General features: G+C 40.7%; 1 protein-coding gene across 1 annotated transcript in view; it reads left to right on the forward strand.

Moving 5' to 3' along the window:
* The window catches only part of DNAAF1 (dynein axonemal assembly factor 1), a 485,669-nt gene that overhangs the window by 126,974 nt on the left and 339,978 nt on the right, over window positions 1-18,717 (forward strand). Inside the window, exons 3-11 of the mRNA XM_086945201.1 lie at window positions 1,840-1,989; window positions 2,305-2,454; window positions 3,973-4,122; window positions 5,187-5,336; window positions 6,233-6,382; window positions 7,435-7,584; window positions 8,454-8,603; window positions 9,677-9,826; window positions 16,387-16,536. Of these exons, the coding sequence (XP_086801327.1) occupies window positions 1,840-1,989; window positions 2,305-2,454; window positions 3,973-4,122; window positions 5,187-5,336; window positions 6,233-6,382; window positions 7,435-7,584; window positions 8,454-8,603; window positions 9,677-9,826; window positions 16,387-16,536 (1,350 nt within the window). The remainder of the gene's footprint in view (window positions 1-1,839; window positions 1,990-2,304; window positions 2,455-3,972; window positions 4,123-5,186; window positions 5,337-6,232; window positions 6,383-7,434; window positions 7,585-8,453; window positions 8,604-9,676; window positions 9,827-16,386; window positions 16,537-18,717) is intronic.

The raw sequence follows: 18,717 nt of genomic DNA on the forward strand, positions 1-18,717 counted from the left end.
TTATTGGTTTAGATCCTATCAAAGTGTACATCATTCCATTTTTGTGAAAAGCAATGACAACTACAATAACAGTGGTTGACTCTGCCACCGTACTTCATCCCAACTCATCCCTCCTCACACCTTCTTTAAACAAAGTACAAAACATAACATTTTTATTATCTATCCTGGTATAAAGCCTAGGACTAGATGTAGGTAAATAGTATTTACCGATTCGTAAATACCGAATTTTACCGATGTAGCTAAAAATTCGGTTAAAATTACCGAATCGTTACGATTCGGTATTTACCGAATCAGTAAATCGGTAAATACAGATTCGGTAAAAGGGGGAAAGATTGAAGGGTGGCAGGGTGTCACTTTGACACCCTGTTGCACCCCTCAATTGTGAATGGGTGCACATGTGGCACACATACATGCCCTAAGGGCATGTATATGTCTGCCACATCGCACTGTTGGAAAAGCAAAAAAAATGTTTTTTCAAAGGTTTTCATTATTTACCACCAACTTGTAGTTGGTGGTAAATACAGAATCCTTAACTGAGGAATGCACTAACTTGAGTGCTCCCTACATCCTGGATTCGGTAATTTACCGTATCGGTATGTTAAGAATTCGGTATTTTACCGAATCCTTAAATTACTGATTCGGTAAAATACCGAATCCTAAAAAAATGCCACCTACATCTAAAAGCCCAATACCGGTCGGTAACGGCCGAAATTTGGTAATTTCGGCCGTTACCGACAAGGTATTGGGCCACCTACATCTGGCCCTTAGTGTTTTGATACTGCAAACCCCAAGTGTAAACGGCAAACCACTCTAATCAATTCATGTCCAATTGTGATAAAAAATACATAGCACCCTTTCCCCTATGAAAGAACTTCCCTCTCCAATATCTCTTACAGCTGTATTATACAATCAATATTGTGTAACAGCAATATTCCCCTTCTCATGCAACGTCCTCCCAATTATCGTGTCTTTTTCATGGAAGGGGGGCAGTTTTTCATACAGCCCCTTTCTATTATCTATCGTGGGGCGTTCTATAGTATGTAAAGCATTTGCCTATGCATAAGCTTTGAAACTTTCTGGGGGACACTGAGAGCAACGAACTCAGTGGATGTCTTTACTGTACATTAGGAGCACGTAGACCCCCCTTCCCTTACTACATCGAACTTATCCACCTGATCGTTTATGCGATAAATCACCTGTTCATATGTTGCCATTGTATACGTGTCTTTTCTTTTCTTTTCTGCAATCGCTCTTTTTCCCTTATAATCCTGAACAAACCCATGTGGTGTGCATCTTTGAATGCCTGCTCTCACTCAGCTTAAAAATTGGGTCTGGTTTTCTCTGTATGTGGCCCCTAAGCAATATGAGATTCTGTGGGAGCACCTTCATTCTACTGACAATCACTTGCAGTGCTAGAAATCATTATAGACCTGGCTGTTTTTCTACCAACCCAACTCATTCTTCTAGATTTTGTCTTGTTTTCATTCTTGCCGCTCCCAGTTTTGTTTCCTGATCCCTACACTGGGATACCCTCATGAGTGACTGCTTTACAAATATTTTGGAATAGTATGATATTCACATGTCAAGGGGATACCAGAAAGCTATCTTAGGAGCTTACTTGCGTTCCAAAGCTCAAAGGAAGGAAATGTAACTGCACCATAATGAATTGCCTTAGATTAATATTGTTTCTGATAGGGAGAAAGTGAAAATATGTTTTTTTACCTGAAACACATAATCATTAAGACTTTCACAAAGGTATGGTAGCTAGAAAGTGTATCCTGGATGTGTTTAATTATTGAGTCCTCACATTAATGGAGATGTACCATTTGTACTTTACAGAACCAAAAATGAATCTAGAACCATCAGAACCAAGAATGTCAGAGCAACCCATGGAGGATGCATCACTGAACAGTGAAAGTGAAACCATAATCGAGCTGGTAGAAAATAAAGGCTCCTCAACAGAGAAAGAGCAGGCTTCTCATAAAATGGGTAAAGGAAATATGAAACAGATTACAGGAGTGATTTTTATGTATAGTCTTGACATGTTTCATTAATAAAGTTTTGAATTTTAATGCATGAAATGTTTTTCAGATTGAACAGACCAATATATCATGAAAAATCATGCCTTATTGTCATCTAAATGTATTACATTGTATCGAGCATACCCAGAAAGACAGTTGTGGAGTTCCTACAGACAAATACAGCAGAGAGTTTATTAGCTAGAAAGTGCATCTTACATGTGTTTAAGGGCAGCCTTTTAATGAGTGTTCACATTAATGGAGATGTACCATTTGTGCTTTACAGAACCAAAAATGAATCTAGAACTAGCAGAACCAAGAATGTCAGAGCAACCCATGGAGGATGTGTCACTGAACACGGAAAGAGAAACCGTAATCGAGATGGTGGAAAATAGAGGCTCCCCAACAGAGAAAGAAGTGACTTTGGATAAAATGGGTAAAGGAAATATGAAATAGACCGCAACAGTTCTTTTTATGTATGGCCTTCGTATGTTTCATTATTAAAGTTTTTATTTTAATAGATGAAATGTTTTTCAGATGGAACAGACCAATATATAATGAAAATTCAGGCCTTATCATTGTCATCTAAAGTTATTAAGGTGCATCAAGCTTTTTCAGAAAGACAGGTGTGGGTGCCCATAGACAAGAATATCAGGGGCCCTATTACATAAAGTGCCCTGGGGGCGCAATTGGCGTTTGCGCCTGGTTTGTCTGCCCCCTGGGCAATTTAGTATTACTGATAGCGCTGGCTCACATAAAGCTCACATATCTGCAGGGGCATTCCCTGATTTGCATGGGGGTGAGCCCCATGCAAATGAGGGAATCTCTTTGCCTCCGCACAGGCGCCGTATTACAGACGTGGGTGCAGAGCCAAAGAGCCCTCAGGAGGCGCACTAAGTGTGTGCCATCTAAAAGGTGGCTCACTGTCAGTGCACCCCATAATGGCAGCCACCTGGAGGTGGAAAAGGGGGTCCCATGGACCCCCCAGACATCCCCTTACAGGCGGGTGCAGTCAGCGACTGCACCCGCCTGCAAGGGGATCTCTAATCCCCCTCAAAATTGCGGGCAGGTTGCCACCTACACTATGAAAATACAGAGCAGCTGTAAAGCAGCCGCTCTGTTTTTCATAGGAATGCGCTGCCCCTGGTGCTGTACGAGTTTGCAATGCACATTCATGGTAATAGGGTGCATTTTCACTGTTTGCGCCCAGCGCACCTTTTTAAAGCTGCGTCCTGCGCAAACAATGAAAATGTGCATTTACCATAATATGGCCCCAAAGAGTTTATTGGTTGCAAGTAGTATTCAAGACACTGGCAATTTACAATATGAATTATGTTTCATGCACAAATGAATAGCTAAATAGCTACTTTTTCACAGACCTGTTGTCATCCTCTCGGGTCCAACTCCTGGTATTTGCTTACAATTCCATATGTGTCTATGTCTTCAATTCAACAGTGCTAGCCTTTCTTTAATCCTCCCTCATTTCAGCTGTTTGTAAACTAACTCTATTACCCAAGACCCTTTGTGTGTGAGTGGGCTTGCCTTAGAACAGGGCGTTTTTGAATTGGTTCTATAGTAAGTCCTACTGAAGAAGCGACTTGTAGCTGTGACAAAAGTATAAAAAACCTCATCGACTAATACAGTGTTCATCATCAGCTTTCCCATGTTACACAGTGTGCCGTGAAGCCATCTGAGATCATACTTTCAAACATTTTTAAATCTCAATTGGGAGAAATGTGAAGGAAAATATCTCAAAATACTACTGACATTACTCTTCGATGTGTGTTGCTTTTGTTATGGAGAAAGTGAAAAATAATTATGTTTCCTAGAAGAAGTGATCATTAAGAGACTACGTTGATAGTTGTGTTGTGTAAAATAAATGTATATCAACGTATACATTCTGCCTTATAGAGGTTCATCACTTTCATAGATGTCTATCTTTTTTGTTTTACAGAACCAAAAAAAAACCCAGAACAAGTACAGGCCAGACTGACAGAAGAACTCAAGCAAGAAGTGCCACTGAGTAATGAAAAAGAAACTGTGATGAAGATGGGGGGAAATGGAGGCTCTCCAGAAATGAATGAACAAACTACTGATACAATAGGTAGAGGAACTTCAGAGATCAGGTTTTTGAAAATTATTCTTGAAAATAGACTAGTACAAAACATTTTTTTACTTATATAAAAACGATTTAAGGTATTATACTCCTCACATTGCCACAGACATTGACTGACCACAGTAGCAGCAGGCTGGATATTTCACAGTCACATTTAGATCTCTGTTATATGGAATACAGAATTGTCCTGATCCACAAAGATAATTTACATTTCCACACATTTCCTAGTCTCATTCCCTTCTTTTTTTCAAATCACAATAGGATGCTATGTAAGATTTTATAAATATACCTATCACACTACAAAACGGAAAAGTAATAGAGATGGTCACTTATCCACCTGATCGTTTATGCGATAAATCACCTGCACATATGCTGTCATTGTATACGTAACGCCTCTTGCATCCAGGACTCTGTTGGCTATTCTTATCTGCAATATGGCTTTTTCCCCTATAAACCTAAACAAACCCATAGGATGTGCATTGTTGAACTGCCTCCTTCTCCCTCAAAATGAGTAAAAAACTGAGGCTGGCACCAGTCATTTTCGTATCTGGCCCCTAAGCAATGGGGGGTTCTGCTGGAGCACCTTCATTCTACTGATAATGACTTGCTGTGCCGGAAATCAATAAACACCTGGATATTTTTCTACCAACCCATATAATCCTTCTAGATTTTGTATTGTTTACACTCTTGCTGCTCCCAGTTTTGTCTCCTGAACTCGACACTGAGATACCCTTATGGGTGACTGCAGGCGTTACAGATATTCTGGTGTAGTATGATAGTCGCATGTCAGGAGAATACCAGAAAGGTATCTTAGAACTTACTTGCATTGCAAAGCTCAAAGGAAGGAAATGTCACCGCACCATATTGAACCTCCTTAGATTAATATTGTTTCTGATAGGAAGAAAGTAAAAAGATATTTTTTTATCAGAAGTAAATAATCATTAAGACTTCCACAAAGGTATGCTAGCTAGAAAGTGCATCTTGTATGTGTTTAAGGGCATACCTTTTAATGAGTCTTCACATTAATGGAGATGTACCATTGGACTTTACAGAACCAAAAAAGAATCTAGAACACGCAGAACAAAGAATGTCAGAGCAACCCATGGAGGATGTATCGCTGAACAGTGAAAGAGAAACCGTAATTGAGATGGTGGAAAATAAAGGCTCCTCAACAGAGAAAGAACTGGCTTCTGATAAAATGGGTAAAGGAAATGTGAAATAAATTGCAACAGCTCTTCTTATGTATGACCTTGACACTTTTCTTTATTTAAGTTTTTATTTTAAAATATGAAATATTGTTCAGATTGAATTGACCAATAATTCATGAAAATTCAGTCCTTATTACTGTCATCTAAAGTTATTAAGTTGCACCGAGCTTTTCCAGAAAGGCAATTGTGGGGTTCCCATAGACGAGTACATCAGAGAGTTTATTGGTTGCAAGTAGATTTCAAGACACTGGCATTTACAAAATGAATTATGTTTCATGCACATAGGAGTAGCCAAATAACTACTTTTGACAGCCAATGTTCTCATCTTCTCAAGACCAACTCCTGCTATTTGCTTACAATTCCATATGTGTCTAGGTCTTCAATTCAACAGTGCTAGCCTTTCTTTAATCCTCCCTCATTCCAGCTGTTAGTAAAGTAATTCTATTACTCAAGAACCATTTGTGGGTGAGTGGGCTTGCCTTAGAACAGAGCGTGTTTAAATTAGTTCCATAGTAAGTCCTACTGAAGAAGTGACTTGAGGCTGTGACAAAAATATAAAAACCCTTATGTACTAATACAGTGTTCATCATCAGCTTTCCCATGTTACACAGTGTGCCGTGAAGCCATCTGAGATCATACTGTCAAACATTTTTAAGGCTCAATTGGGAGAAATGTGGAGGAAAATATCTCAAAATGCTACTGACATGCACTTGGATGTATGTTGCTTTTGTTGTGGAGAAAGTGAAAATTAATTCATGCTCCTAGAACAAGTGATCATTAAGAGACTACGTTAATAGTTGTGCTCTGTAAAAGAAATGTTTAGCAACATATGAATGCTGACTTCTAGAGGCTCATCACTTTCATAGATGTCTATATTTTTTGCTTTACAGAATCAAAAAGCCCCCCAGAACAAGTACAGGCCAGACTGACAGAAGAACTCATGCAGGAAGTGCCACTGAGTAATGAAGGAGAAACTGCGATAAAGATGGAGGGAAATGGAGTCTCTCCAGAAATGAATGAACAAACTACTGATACAATAGGTAGAGGGGCTTCAATGATCAGATTTTTGAAAATTATTCTTGAAAATAGACTAGTATAAAACATTATGCTTACATATATCAAAACAATTTAATTTATGATACTGATTACATTTCCACAGAAATTATCTGACTATAGTAGCAGCATCCTGGGTATTTCACAATCACATTTAGATCTCTGTTATATGGAATACAGAATTGTCCTGACCCATAAAGATAATTTACATTTTCACACAGTTCCTAGTATCACTCCCTTCTTTTTTCAAATCACTATAGAATGCTATGTAAGATTTTACAAATATACTGATCAGACTACAAAACGGAAAAGTAATAGAGATGATCACTTATCCACCTGATTGTTTATGCGATAAATCACCTGCACATATGTTGCCATTGTATACGTAACACCTCTTGCATCCAGGACTCTCTGGGTCATTCATATCTGCAATCTGGCATTTTCCCCTATAAACCTAACAAACCTATAGGATCTGCATTGTTGAACTGCCTCCTTCTCCCTCAAAATGAGTACAAAACTGAGGCTGGCACCACTCGTTTTCGTATCTGGCCCCTAAGCAATGGGGAGAACCTTCATTCTACCGACAATCACTTGCAGTGCTGGGAATCATTAAACACCTGGCTATTTGTCTACCAATCCAACTAATCATTCTAGATCTTGTCTTGCTTACACTCTTGCTGCTCCCAGTTTTGTCTCCTGAACCCGACACTGAGATACCCTTATGGGTGACTGTAGGCATTACAGATATTCTGGTATAGAATGATAGTCTCATGTCAGGAGAATACCAGAAAGCTATATTAGAACTTACTTGCATTCCAAAGCTCAAAGGAAGGACATGTCACCGCACCATATTGAACCTCCTTAGATTAATATTGTTTCTGATAGGAAGAAAGTAAAAATATATTTTTTTATCAGAAGTAAATAATCATTAAGACTTCCACAAAGGTATGGTAGCTAGAAAGTGCATCTTGCATATGTTTAAGGGCAGCCTTTTAATGAGTGTTCACATTAATAGAGATGTACCATTTGTGCTTGCCAGAACCAAAAAAGAATCTAGAACACGCAGAACAAAGAATGTCAGAGCAACCCATGGAGGGTGTATCACTGAACAGTGAACGAGAAACCGTAATCGAGATGGTGGAAAATAAAGGCTCCTCAACAGAGAAAGAACTGGCTTCTGATAAAATGGGTAAAGAAATGTGAAATAGATTGCAACAGCTCTTTTTATGTATGACCTTGACACTTTTCTTTATTAAGTTTTTATTTTAAAATATAAAATATTTTTCAGGTTGAACTGATCAATATATCATTAAAATTCAGTCCTTATTATTGTTATCTGAAGATATTAAGTTGCATCGAGCTTTTCCAGAAAGGCATTTGTGGGGTTCCCATAGACAAGTAAATTAGAGAGTTTATTGGTTGCAAGTAGTTTTCAAGACACTGGCAATTACAAAATGAATTATGTTTCATGCCCATAGGAGTCGCCAAATAACTACTTTTTGACAGCCAATTTTCTCATCCTCTCAAGACCAACTCCTGCTATGTGCTTACAATTCCATATGTGTCTATGCCTACAATTCAACAGTGCTAGCCTTTCTTTAATCCTCCCTCATTTCAGCTGTTTGTAAACTAACTCTATTACCCAAGACCCTTTGTGGGTGAGTGGGCTTGCCTTAGAACAGAGCGTTTTTGAATTGGTTCTATAGTAAGTCCTACTGAAGAAGCGACTTGAGGCTGTGACAAAAGTATAAAAACCCTCATGCACTAATACAGTGTTCATCATCAGCTTTCCCATGCTAAACAGTGTGCTGTGAAGCCATCTGAGATCATACTTTCAAAAAACTTTAAAGCTCAAATGGGAAAAATGTGGAGGAAAGTTTCTCAAAATACTACTGACATGCTCTTGGATATATGTTGCTTTTGTTATGGAGAAAGTGAAAATTAATTCATGCTCCTAGAAGGAGTGGTCATTAAGAGACTAAATGTATATCAATATATAAATGCTGCCTTATAGACGTTCATCACTTTCATAGATGTTTTTTGTTTTTTGTTTTACAGAACCAAAAAGTCACCCAGAACAAGTACAGACCAGACTGACAGAAGAACTCATGCAAGAAGTGCCACTGAGTAATGAAGAAGAAACTGTGATGAAGATGGGAGAAAATGGAGACTCTCCAGAAATGAATGAACACACTACTGATACAATAGGTAGAGGAGCTTCAGAGATCAGATTTTTGAAAATTATTCTTGAAAATAAACTAGTACAAAACATTATGCTTTTATATATAAAAACGATCTATGTTATTATACTTATCACATTTCCACAGATATTGACTGACTACAGTAGCAGCAGGCTGGGTATTTCACAATCACATTTAGATCTATGTTATATGGAATACAGAATTGCCCTGGCATAAAGATAATTTACATTTCCACACATTTACTAGTATCACTCCCTTCTTTTTTCCCATCACTACAGGATGATGTGTAAAATTTTACAAATATTCAGATCACACTACCAACGGAAAGGTAATAGGGATGATCACGTATCCACCTGATCGTTTATGCGATAAATCACCTATTCATATGTTGCCATTGTTTACGTAATGTCTCTTGCATCGAGGACTCTTTGGGCCATTCTTAGCTGCAATCTCGCTTTTTCCCTTATAAACCTAAACAAACCACTGTGATCTGCATAGTTGAAGTTCCTGCTTCTCCCTCAAACTCAGTACAAAACTGGCTCTGGTGGTACCCCTCATTTTTTTATCTGGCCCCTAAGCAATTGGGTGATTTGTGCGAGCGCCTTCATTCTACCGACAATCGCTTTCAGTGCTGGAAATCATTAAACACCTGGCTATTTTTCTACCAACCCAACTAATCCTTCTAGATTTTGTCTTGTTTTCATTCTTGCTGCTCCCAGTCTTGCCTTGTGATCCTGGCAGTAAGATAGATACCCTTATGGGTGATTACACGCTTTACAAATATCAGGGAATACTATGATATTCACATGTCACATGTCAAGGGGATACCAGAAAGCTATCTTAGAACTAACTTGCATTCTAAAGCTCAAAGTTAGGAAATTTTGCTGCACCATAATGAACTGCCTTAGATTAATATTGTTTCTGATAGGTAGGAAGTAAAAATATGCTTTTTACCTGAAGCAAATAATCATTAAGACTTCCACAAGGTATGGTAGAAAGAAGTGTATCCTGGATGTGTTTAAGGGCATGCATTTTAATGAGTCCTCACATTAATGGAGATGTACCATTTGTGCTTTACAGAACCAAAAATGAATCTAGAACCTGCCGAACCAAGAATGTCAGAGCAACCCATGGAGGATGTATCACTGAACAGTGAAAGTGAAACCATAATCGAACTGGTGGAAAATAGAGGCTCCCTAGCAGAGAAAGAGCAGGCTTCTCATAAAATGGGTAAAGGAAATATGAAACAGATTACAGGAGTGATTTTTATGTATAGTCTTGACATGTTTCATTAATAAAGTTTTGAATTTTAATGCATGAAATGTTTTTCAGATGGAACAGCCCAATATAACATGAAAAATCATGCCTTATTGTCATCTAAATGTATTAAATTGTATCGAGCATACCCAGAAAGACAGTTGTGGGGTTCCTACAGACAAGTACAGCAGAGAGTTTATTTGTTGCAAGTAGTATCCAAGATGCTGGCAATTACAAAAGTAATTATGTTTCATCCACATAGAAATAACTAAATAGCTGCGTTTTCACAGCAATTGTTCTTATCCTCTCAGGTCCAACTCCTGATATTTACGTACAATTCCATATGTGTCTATTTCTACAATTCAATGGTGCTAGCGTTTCTTTAACACTCCCTCATCTCAGCTGAATGTTAACTGATTAAATTGCTCAAGAACTCTTTATGGGTAAGCAGGTTTAAATGAGAAGAGTTTTTTTTTTAAATTGGTTCCATAGTAAGTCCTATTGCAAAATGGAACTTGAGGCTCTGCTGTGACAAAATGATGCCCTAATAAAGTGTTCATTATCAGTTTTCCAACGTTACACAGTGTGTTGTTAAGCCATCTGAGATCATAGTTCCAAATATTTTACAGCTCATTTGGAAGAAGCGTGGAGAAAAATTTCTCAAAATACAACTGGCATGCCCTTGGATGTTTGTTGCTTTTGTTATGGAGAAAGTGAAAAATAATTTTTATTTATTTTATTTGTTTTTTTCCTTTTCAGTCCTCATTCACCAATATGTAGTTTTGTCTTTACGAGGTAAGGGATCAAAAGTGGTCCCGACAGGAGACGGGATCATCAGCATAAGATTTTCCAGCCCTCTCGATGGTCCTCCTAAAACCATTCTCAAGACAACCAGGTGTGCAGAAGGGAAAGTAGCAGCCTGAGATTACCTCCTCCAACCTGCCATGGTATTACTTATTACAAAACTATTGGACCTTTGGGTTTGTGGTAACTAAATAGTTTCATCTGTCCACTCCTCCCAAGCATCCCAAAATCTAGCTTTTTTTTGTAAACGACATCTGTGATCCTGGCTGTTGACTCTTTTAACAGAGTTAATCCAGTCCTGGAGTTCTGGGGGCAAGGAGGAAACTCATTTTAAACAGATCTCTCTTCTTCCAATTAAGATTAGAACAAATAATAATTGTACAGGCTGTTTTGTAAATTTAACTAGTGACCCCTCCCCTGGCTGGATACCAAAAAAAACTAAAAAACTTTCCCAAAATTTCAGGAATCGACTTATTAAATGTCATCCCAGAAGACCTGGATCTGAGGACACTCCAAAATATATGTATACTGTCCGCATTCACCGCGGCACATTTTAGGCAAAATTTGGTTCCTTCAGCTCTAGGTTTTGATAGCCTTTGACTGGTCCAGTATGCTCTGTGGACTGTAAACAAATGATTTATTCTTAATGGATTGGCTTTGACAACTGACCATAAAGTAAGCATCAATACTTGCCGTAAGTGTGTGATGTCAGACAATGGCAGTTCACGCCTCCAGGACTCCTCCAAAGATGATGACGACAAATCCCCCTCTTTCAGAGAGCAGTACCACCAAGAGACCACCTTACACTGATGAAGAGGCCCCAAACATTTATTTTCGCATTCTTCATTGCCTTCCCCGTCTTTACCTAGACCATGTGCTCAGCTCGATAGTTGATAAAAATTGAACCTAGACACTTTTTGGTTCATGATAGTGTCCAGGAGCTCCCAGGAGACTAATTTGTTGTCCAATAATAACTGTCCCCATTTACATATTCCTTCTTCCAGCAGAGGGATAGCCAGTTTATCCTGTGGACAATTTTGGGCCCCTGGGGAATTCTAGATCAGAGCATCAGGACTGCAGTATGGGATCTTCAAAATTCTTCTGATCTGGTACCAAAGCTCACTAGCTGCTCTAAAGGTCTGTAGTTTGACTTTCTTACATTTTTGGATTGCAGCATTAAAAAAGGAACCCTCACCACCAAAAGGTAAATTTTTTATCATGGCTAGAAGGCATGAGGAAAAATAAGCTGAATTGGCAAAACGAGATCTCATGTTTTTTAACTGAAAGGCCCAACAGTAGAAGCGGAAATCCGACCTAGCAATGCCGCCTTCTAATTTCGACCTTCTTAGTTTGTTCAAGGTGATCCTCACTCCTTTACAGGACCAAATAAAACTTGAAATATCTCCTTGTACAGATTGTAAAGGTTTGGAATTAAACATCAGCAGTTTCACATCAAAGATAAACGTAAATTTTGAGAGGATTGACATCTTCACCAAGTTTGAACAACCTATTATTGAGAGTGGTAGGGACCCCCCAGAGCCTTAGCCTCTTTCATATTTTTTATCAAGGTTTACCTGGGCCAACTTAGTAAGGTCTTGGGTTATCCCTATATTTTGAACAGCTCACGCCCTTCACTTTGGAGGTAATTTGTAGCTCCTTGATGACAGCCAAATCCGGTTCCCCTCAGGACATCTGTCCACCCAAATAGCTCTATTGGCCAACTATCTCACCCCAACGGTCCTAGAAATCTTTAACTGTTTGGTGAAATCTAGCTCCATTCCGTCTGAGTGGAAGACGAGATGTGTTCATCCGATCCTAAAAAAACCCTCCCTGGACCAAAACTCCGGCCAATTACTGGCCCATATCCTTGCTACCTCTACTGGGCAAATTACGTTAAAAACCTAATTAACAAACAACTAGTTACCTACCTTGAAACCAATCACATCATAGAGTCCTCCCAATCTGGTTTTCGACCTTGCCATAGCACGGAAACGGCACTCCTGGCTGTGACTGATTCCCTGTGCAGTGGGCTGGACTCAGGTAACTCAGTAATGCTTGTGCTGTTACATCTCTCAGCAGCCTTTGACACAGTCTCTTATAATAGGCTGCTGGATAGGCTGCGAGAGATCAGCATTCAGGGCCTTGCATTAAAATAGCTCCAGCATTTCTTGGAAGAGAGACATCAATCTGTCATCTTGGGCCCATATTCTTCCCCTAAAACTATCCTGGACAAGGGTGTCCCGTAGGGTTCCTGCCTGAGCCCCACTCTGTCTAATATCTTTATGGCTCCCCTTGCCAGGATTGCCAAGTGTTTCAGCTTCGAAATAATCTCATATGCGGATGAGACCCAGCTGTTGTTTACTTTCGACCAGGACTTGATAGCAGTCAAAAACCGTTTCACCCTGGACATGTTAGCCATCTCGGAGTGGATGAACAGAAATGATCTCCAATGAACACAGACAAGACGGAGATTATGCTGTTTGGGAAAGCAGCCTCCATTTGGGCAAACGATTGGTGGCCTCAACAACTGGGCATCACTTCTATGCCTAAACAAGTCGTAAAAAAGATGGGCATGAAATTTGACCAAGCTCTCACAATGAAAGAGCACATTTTGACCACCTCAGGAGTTTGCTTTTATAATATGCGCCTTCTGCGCAGAATATTCCCCTACCTTCCAACACCTGCCCATAAGACGTTAGTACAAGCCTTGGTAATAAGTAGATTGGACTAGGGCAACACCCTTTTTGTGGATGTCAATGAGACCCTAGTAGCCAAACTCCAGGTAGCCCAAAATATTGCTGCCAGGCTCTCAGCCACGTCCTCAGCACCGTTGCTGAGAGAACTGCACAGGCTTCCAGTGACAAAAAGATCCTGTTTTAAGATCTGTTGCCTTACCTATAACGCCCTAAAAGGAAAAGACCTGTTATATCTGCAACAAAAAATCAAAACTTACACCCCATGACGCTGCCTTAGATACTGTAACAAAGCCTTATTATGTGTATCTCGCATTCGTCTGACTCGTAGTGGAGAAAAGGCTTTTTCCTATCTTGCTCCTCACTACTGGAACAAACTGCCACTTTATGTTCGTACACGCTCGAACTACTGCAAATGTAAGAAACTTCTCAAATCCCACCTATTCTAATTTCCTCGTTCTGCTCCGATCCCTGCTTCCACACAGCACTGAGATGCCCCTGAGTGAGTTGAGCGCTATAGTAAATATATTTAACATAACATAACATCCGTATACCAAAATATCTAATCTCTTGCTTTATTAAGGGATTATTTATTTGAGAATTCCAGGACATAATCTCGGTTTTCAGTGCATTAATTTGGCAACCAGAGACTTCCACAAATTCGACCAACAGATGTTCTAGCACAGGAGCGGAGTGAGAGCAATCCCTTGTAAAAACCATCAGTTCATCGGCATTAAGTGCCACTTTTTTCACCCTTACATTCTATTCAAATGGCAAAATGTTTTGATCTGCCCTAATTTTACATGCTAGGGGTTCCATGTATAAATCAAAAAGCAAAGGGGAGAGGGGACACCCCTGTCTATTCCCATGCTTTATGGTAATTGATTTAATAAGGGATCCATTAACCAAGATCTTGGCAGAAGGAGTCTTTGTTTGCTCACAAAAATTGCCAGCCTTCTTTGGGTCCCTAAAACTATGCATCTTGTTGTTCCACATGACTTTTAACAGGACCGGGAATCTCAGTTGGACAGTAGCACCCAGTGATCTCAACTCAGGTATGAGTTTTCCTAGCTCCCACTGTTTATCTAGTGTCATCCTAGAAATGTCTGGTCGGACACGAAATGACCATTCCTCTTTGGTGAAGCTGTCCACCTTCATAACCTCTGAGAGAATTCGAACTATAAGAGTATAGGATTTAAAATTGATTACAATTTTCCTCTGACTTTTCTTATTTGGATTCTTGGAAAAAGGGTCTCGAGGAATCCTTTGGCTACCCGCCTCCAATTCCAGAGCATCTACAAAGGGGATGCATTCTTTTAATAAGCTAATGACAAACCCTTTAATATTATCACCCTCGAGACCCTCTGGAATATTAAGAATTCTGATGTTGTTTCGCCTGATGTTATTTTCAAAATATTCTACCTTGTCCAGTAGACCCTTCTCCCCTCTCTTTAGAGTTTGAATTTCAACATGATTATGCTCCACCTCCCCATTAAGGGTCTCCAAGAAGGCTTCCATTGAGCAAATTCTCTCTGTGATGGATGACGTTCTAGCCTCTAAAGTCTCACAGGTCTCTTGAATCTTAATATGGTTTCCCTCTGATCTAGCAAACTTGCTTCTGATCTCAGTGGATAAAGCATCTAGCATTTCTTCCAGACCCTGCTTCATCTGGTTGTCTTCCGTCGATCTGGGGGTAGCCGCTGCAGTTGTATTAGTCGAATCTTGCCCCCCTCCTCAATGGGATTTATTTCAATATCCCCTAATACTTGGAATCTATTATCAGTAGCAACACCCATGCATAATCCTTCTGTGCTTAGTAATTTGGACTTCATATTAGCTACACTCTTTACTTTTTCTTCCATAGGACCAGTCAAATTGCTCGTAGGGGGACTGGGAAAAGAATATTATTGGGCCCTTTAATCTGTGTCTTGGCCTGCATCTTAAAGAAAGATCTCAGAGAAGGGGTTATTTTTATTCACTCCTCTTTTCTTTTCTGCAGGGCTGTAGCAAAAAGGGGCTGTGCTGTAACTATGAGTGGGGCTTGGGTAGGTTCTAAACTTATTTTCACATCTTTCAGGATCTTAGTTTTCCTACCTCTTTGCTTACACTCAATTTCCTCGTAGATAGGGCCTTGGGGGGTTAGGGGGAGTTATGATGTGCAGAAACTATTATTTCTTAAAGCGTATCTGTTTGGCTGTCTCATACAACTTTCAGCTGCCTGTACACCCAATAATGCAGTAGAACCCCCCATACTTATTTGAGCAAATGACTGAGGCCCCTCCTTTGCGAGCTTCTCTTTCTCTCCCTTCTCTCCTTTCTTGATAGCCTCCAGAAATGTAAAAGAGGCTCCAGGCTCTTTTCCCTCACGTCTAGCCTGTCTTGGGCTCATGGGCAAAAACAAAAAGAAGCAAATTTACCACCGCAGCCTGGGGGGAGCCATATTCCACAAGTTCTTAGTGAGGGCTTCTGTGCCCCAGGTAGAAGCTGGGGTACCTGGCAGAAGTCGATACTTCCAGGTGTGCCCCGGTCAGAAACCCGTAAGGCTGTGTGCCTCTCCCTGTGCACTTCAGCAGCTATCTGAAACAGCCTTCCCGCCCGAAGGAAAAAACTCAGCCTGAAACCGAGAGCGCCGCAATGGAGCCGAGACGGAGGGGGTGTGAAGATAAACACTCCTGCCCATAGAAGATGAGTCGGCAGACAGAGCGGGAATGGGACACCAGCTGATATCAGGTAGGCAGGCCCGGCATTGAGGGCACCCAGGGAGATTGCGGAGCTCACGGCTGAGAAGCTATTCAGCAGCCATGTTCCCCTGTATTCTGTTGTGTCTGAATTTTTTTTAATACTACTGACATGCCCTTGGATGTGTGTTGCTTTTGTTATGGAGAAAGTGAAAAAAAAATCTTGCTCCTAGAAGAAATAATCATTAAGAGACTACATTGATAGTTGTGTTGTGTAGAATAAATGTATATCAACGTATAAATGCTGCCTCAAAGAGGTTCATAACTTTCATAGATGTCTATATTTTTTGTTTTACAGAACCAAACAGTCACCCAGAACAACTTCAGCCCAGATTGACAGAAGAACCCAAGGAAGAAGTGTTACGGAGTAGTGAAGTAGAAACTGTAATGAAGATGGGGGGAAATGGAGGCTCTCTAGAAATGAATGAACAAACTACTGATAACATAGGTATAGGAGCTTCAGAGATCAGATTTTTTAAATTATTCTTTAAAATAGACTAGCACAAAACATTGTGTTCACATATATACAAATGATTTCAGTTATTATACTCATCACATTTCCACAGAAATTGACTGACCACAGTAGCAGAAGGCTGGGTAATTCACAATCACATTTAGATCTCTGTTATATGGAATACAGAAGTGTCCTGGCCTATAAATGTATTTTACATTTCCACAAATTTCCTATTATCACTTCCTTCTTTTTCCCATCACTACAGGATATGTAAGGCTTTACAAATATACCAATCACACTACAAAATGGAAAGGTAATAGAGATGATAGCCATTCCACTTGCCAGATCCCATGGGCTTCCCCAGATGAGACATTAGGCCAAGATATCCAACTGCATGTATCTTTTAATTACAAATGTGCACCGGTTAGCACTCTACTGAACCTGCGGCTGTGTGTGTGTGTGCCGCAACAAACAATTAAAAAACAAGATTATCTCAAAGGTCCCACAAAACAATTAAAAAACAAGATTATCTCAACGCTCCCACAAAGCTGCAGCCTTTTGGGACTAACCTCGAATAATAGCCCTTTCCTTTCTAGTTCAAAAGGCTGTAACTGGAAGCCCTCCTGCTGTTCATATGGATACCCCCTTAAGATTTCCATTTAAGTTCTATTGTCTTTCTTACCAAAAGGAAAACGTTATTTACCAGCCCTCTCTCAGCCAAGGTGATTTCTTTGGGGTTGATTCAAGCAGGTTATTGAATGATGCTATTCTGCCTGTGTATGACATGGTGCCAGAATCTCTGTGAATTATTTGATCCTGCCTTCTGAATTGAATTGAATTGCTTTCCGAATTGAATACGGCGTATCCCCAGCCTCCGTCGTTGCCACTGACCTGCATTGACCCGCAACATTGGAAATTGCGGATCCTGCGTCAACTGCCAGACATCACTCGCTTAGCCGTTGTGGATACATCGCTCCCGGCTAAAGCGAGCACGGAGAGCGCGGAGAGTACGGAGAGCTGCCGCCGGTGAAATGCTAGTGAAAACGCGGCAACAGCCAGAAAGACACAGCAGCAACCGCCCCTAAGTTGCGGCGTCCACCGTCAGTGAAACGCGGCAACCGCTGCTGGAAAGACGCGGCAGCTCCTGAGTTGCGACAACTGCCGCCAGCTAGCGAAACGCTGCACACGATCTCCCTAAGCACTCTCGAGAGTTGGAGAAGGCAGCTGAAGGCGCTCCCCTCTTGAGGGGATTTTTCAGTATACAGACGGTATGCAGTCGCACTTCCCACTTCCCTACAGTGGCGCGGAGGTCCTCTTGCGGCATTGCTTCTTTGCACCTCTCCAGGTATTTCATTTACATTTCTCGAGAGTCGGAGGCTGCGCGTAAAGGCGCTCTCCTCTCGAAAACTTTGCTACTATTCGTAACATTGTATGACTTGGTTTTGGAACTTCTTGAAGCTGCCAGTGACTCATTAGTGATCCATCAGTTTTCCACAGCATCTTTCCATCTTACTCTGCCTTTGCTGAGCTCAAGATTAAACAAAGGGGATGTTTGTAGTTGGGCTGATTAACTATTATTGATACTTGCGTTCCGGCTGGGACCTGCTTATTGTCTACCTATCAAGTTCTGGCTCTTTGGCTCCGGTGCAAACTCTCCTCAAAAAATCAACCAGCACTTTGAGCACAGAGCACAGCCCTGCTCACTCCTGCCCACCCTTGTACGTGCACGTACCCAGGGTTTTGCGAGGCCGAAAGGAGAGGGGGGTGGGTTTTCCTTAAAATACCCTATATCTCACCATGAGATCAGGGAGACTTAGAACAGTCCCCTTACCCAAAGCAAGCATAAGAAAACCACTTCACAGGAAAATGAGTGAAGAACTCACTCACTCATCCGACGAGGATACATCAGAGGACACTCCAGAGGCGCCAGACTCCACAGTCATCGCCTTCACCATCAAAAGGCCATTGAAGACCGCCGGCACTAGAAACGCCAAGATCACAGACTTTTTAATCTGAGCCACACCATCCGCGCCGCCAGCGTCACATGAACCGAATTCAAAGACCGTTATCAGTATTAAAAAAATGTCTCAGTCTCAGTCGGCGACTTCATCAACCAAAGCCCGGCAGCTCCAGAATAACACACAGAGCAACACTCCTCAAGAGACTAGACAACAT

This window comes from Lissotriton vulgaris, chromosome 12 (genome assembly GCF_964263255.1).
Source record: "Lissotriton vulgaris chromosome 12, aLisVul1.2, whole genome shotgun sequence".
NCBI lineage: Eukaryota > Metazoa > Chordata > Amphibia > Caudata > Salamandridae > Lissotriton > Lissotriton vulgaris.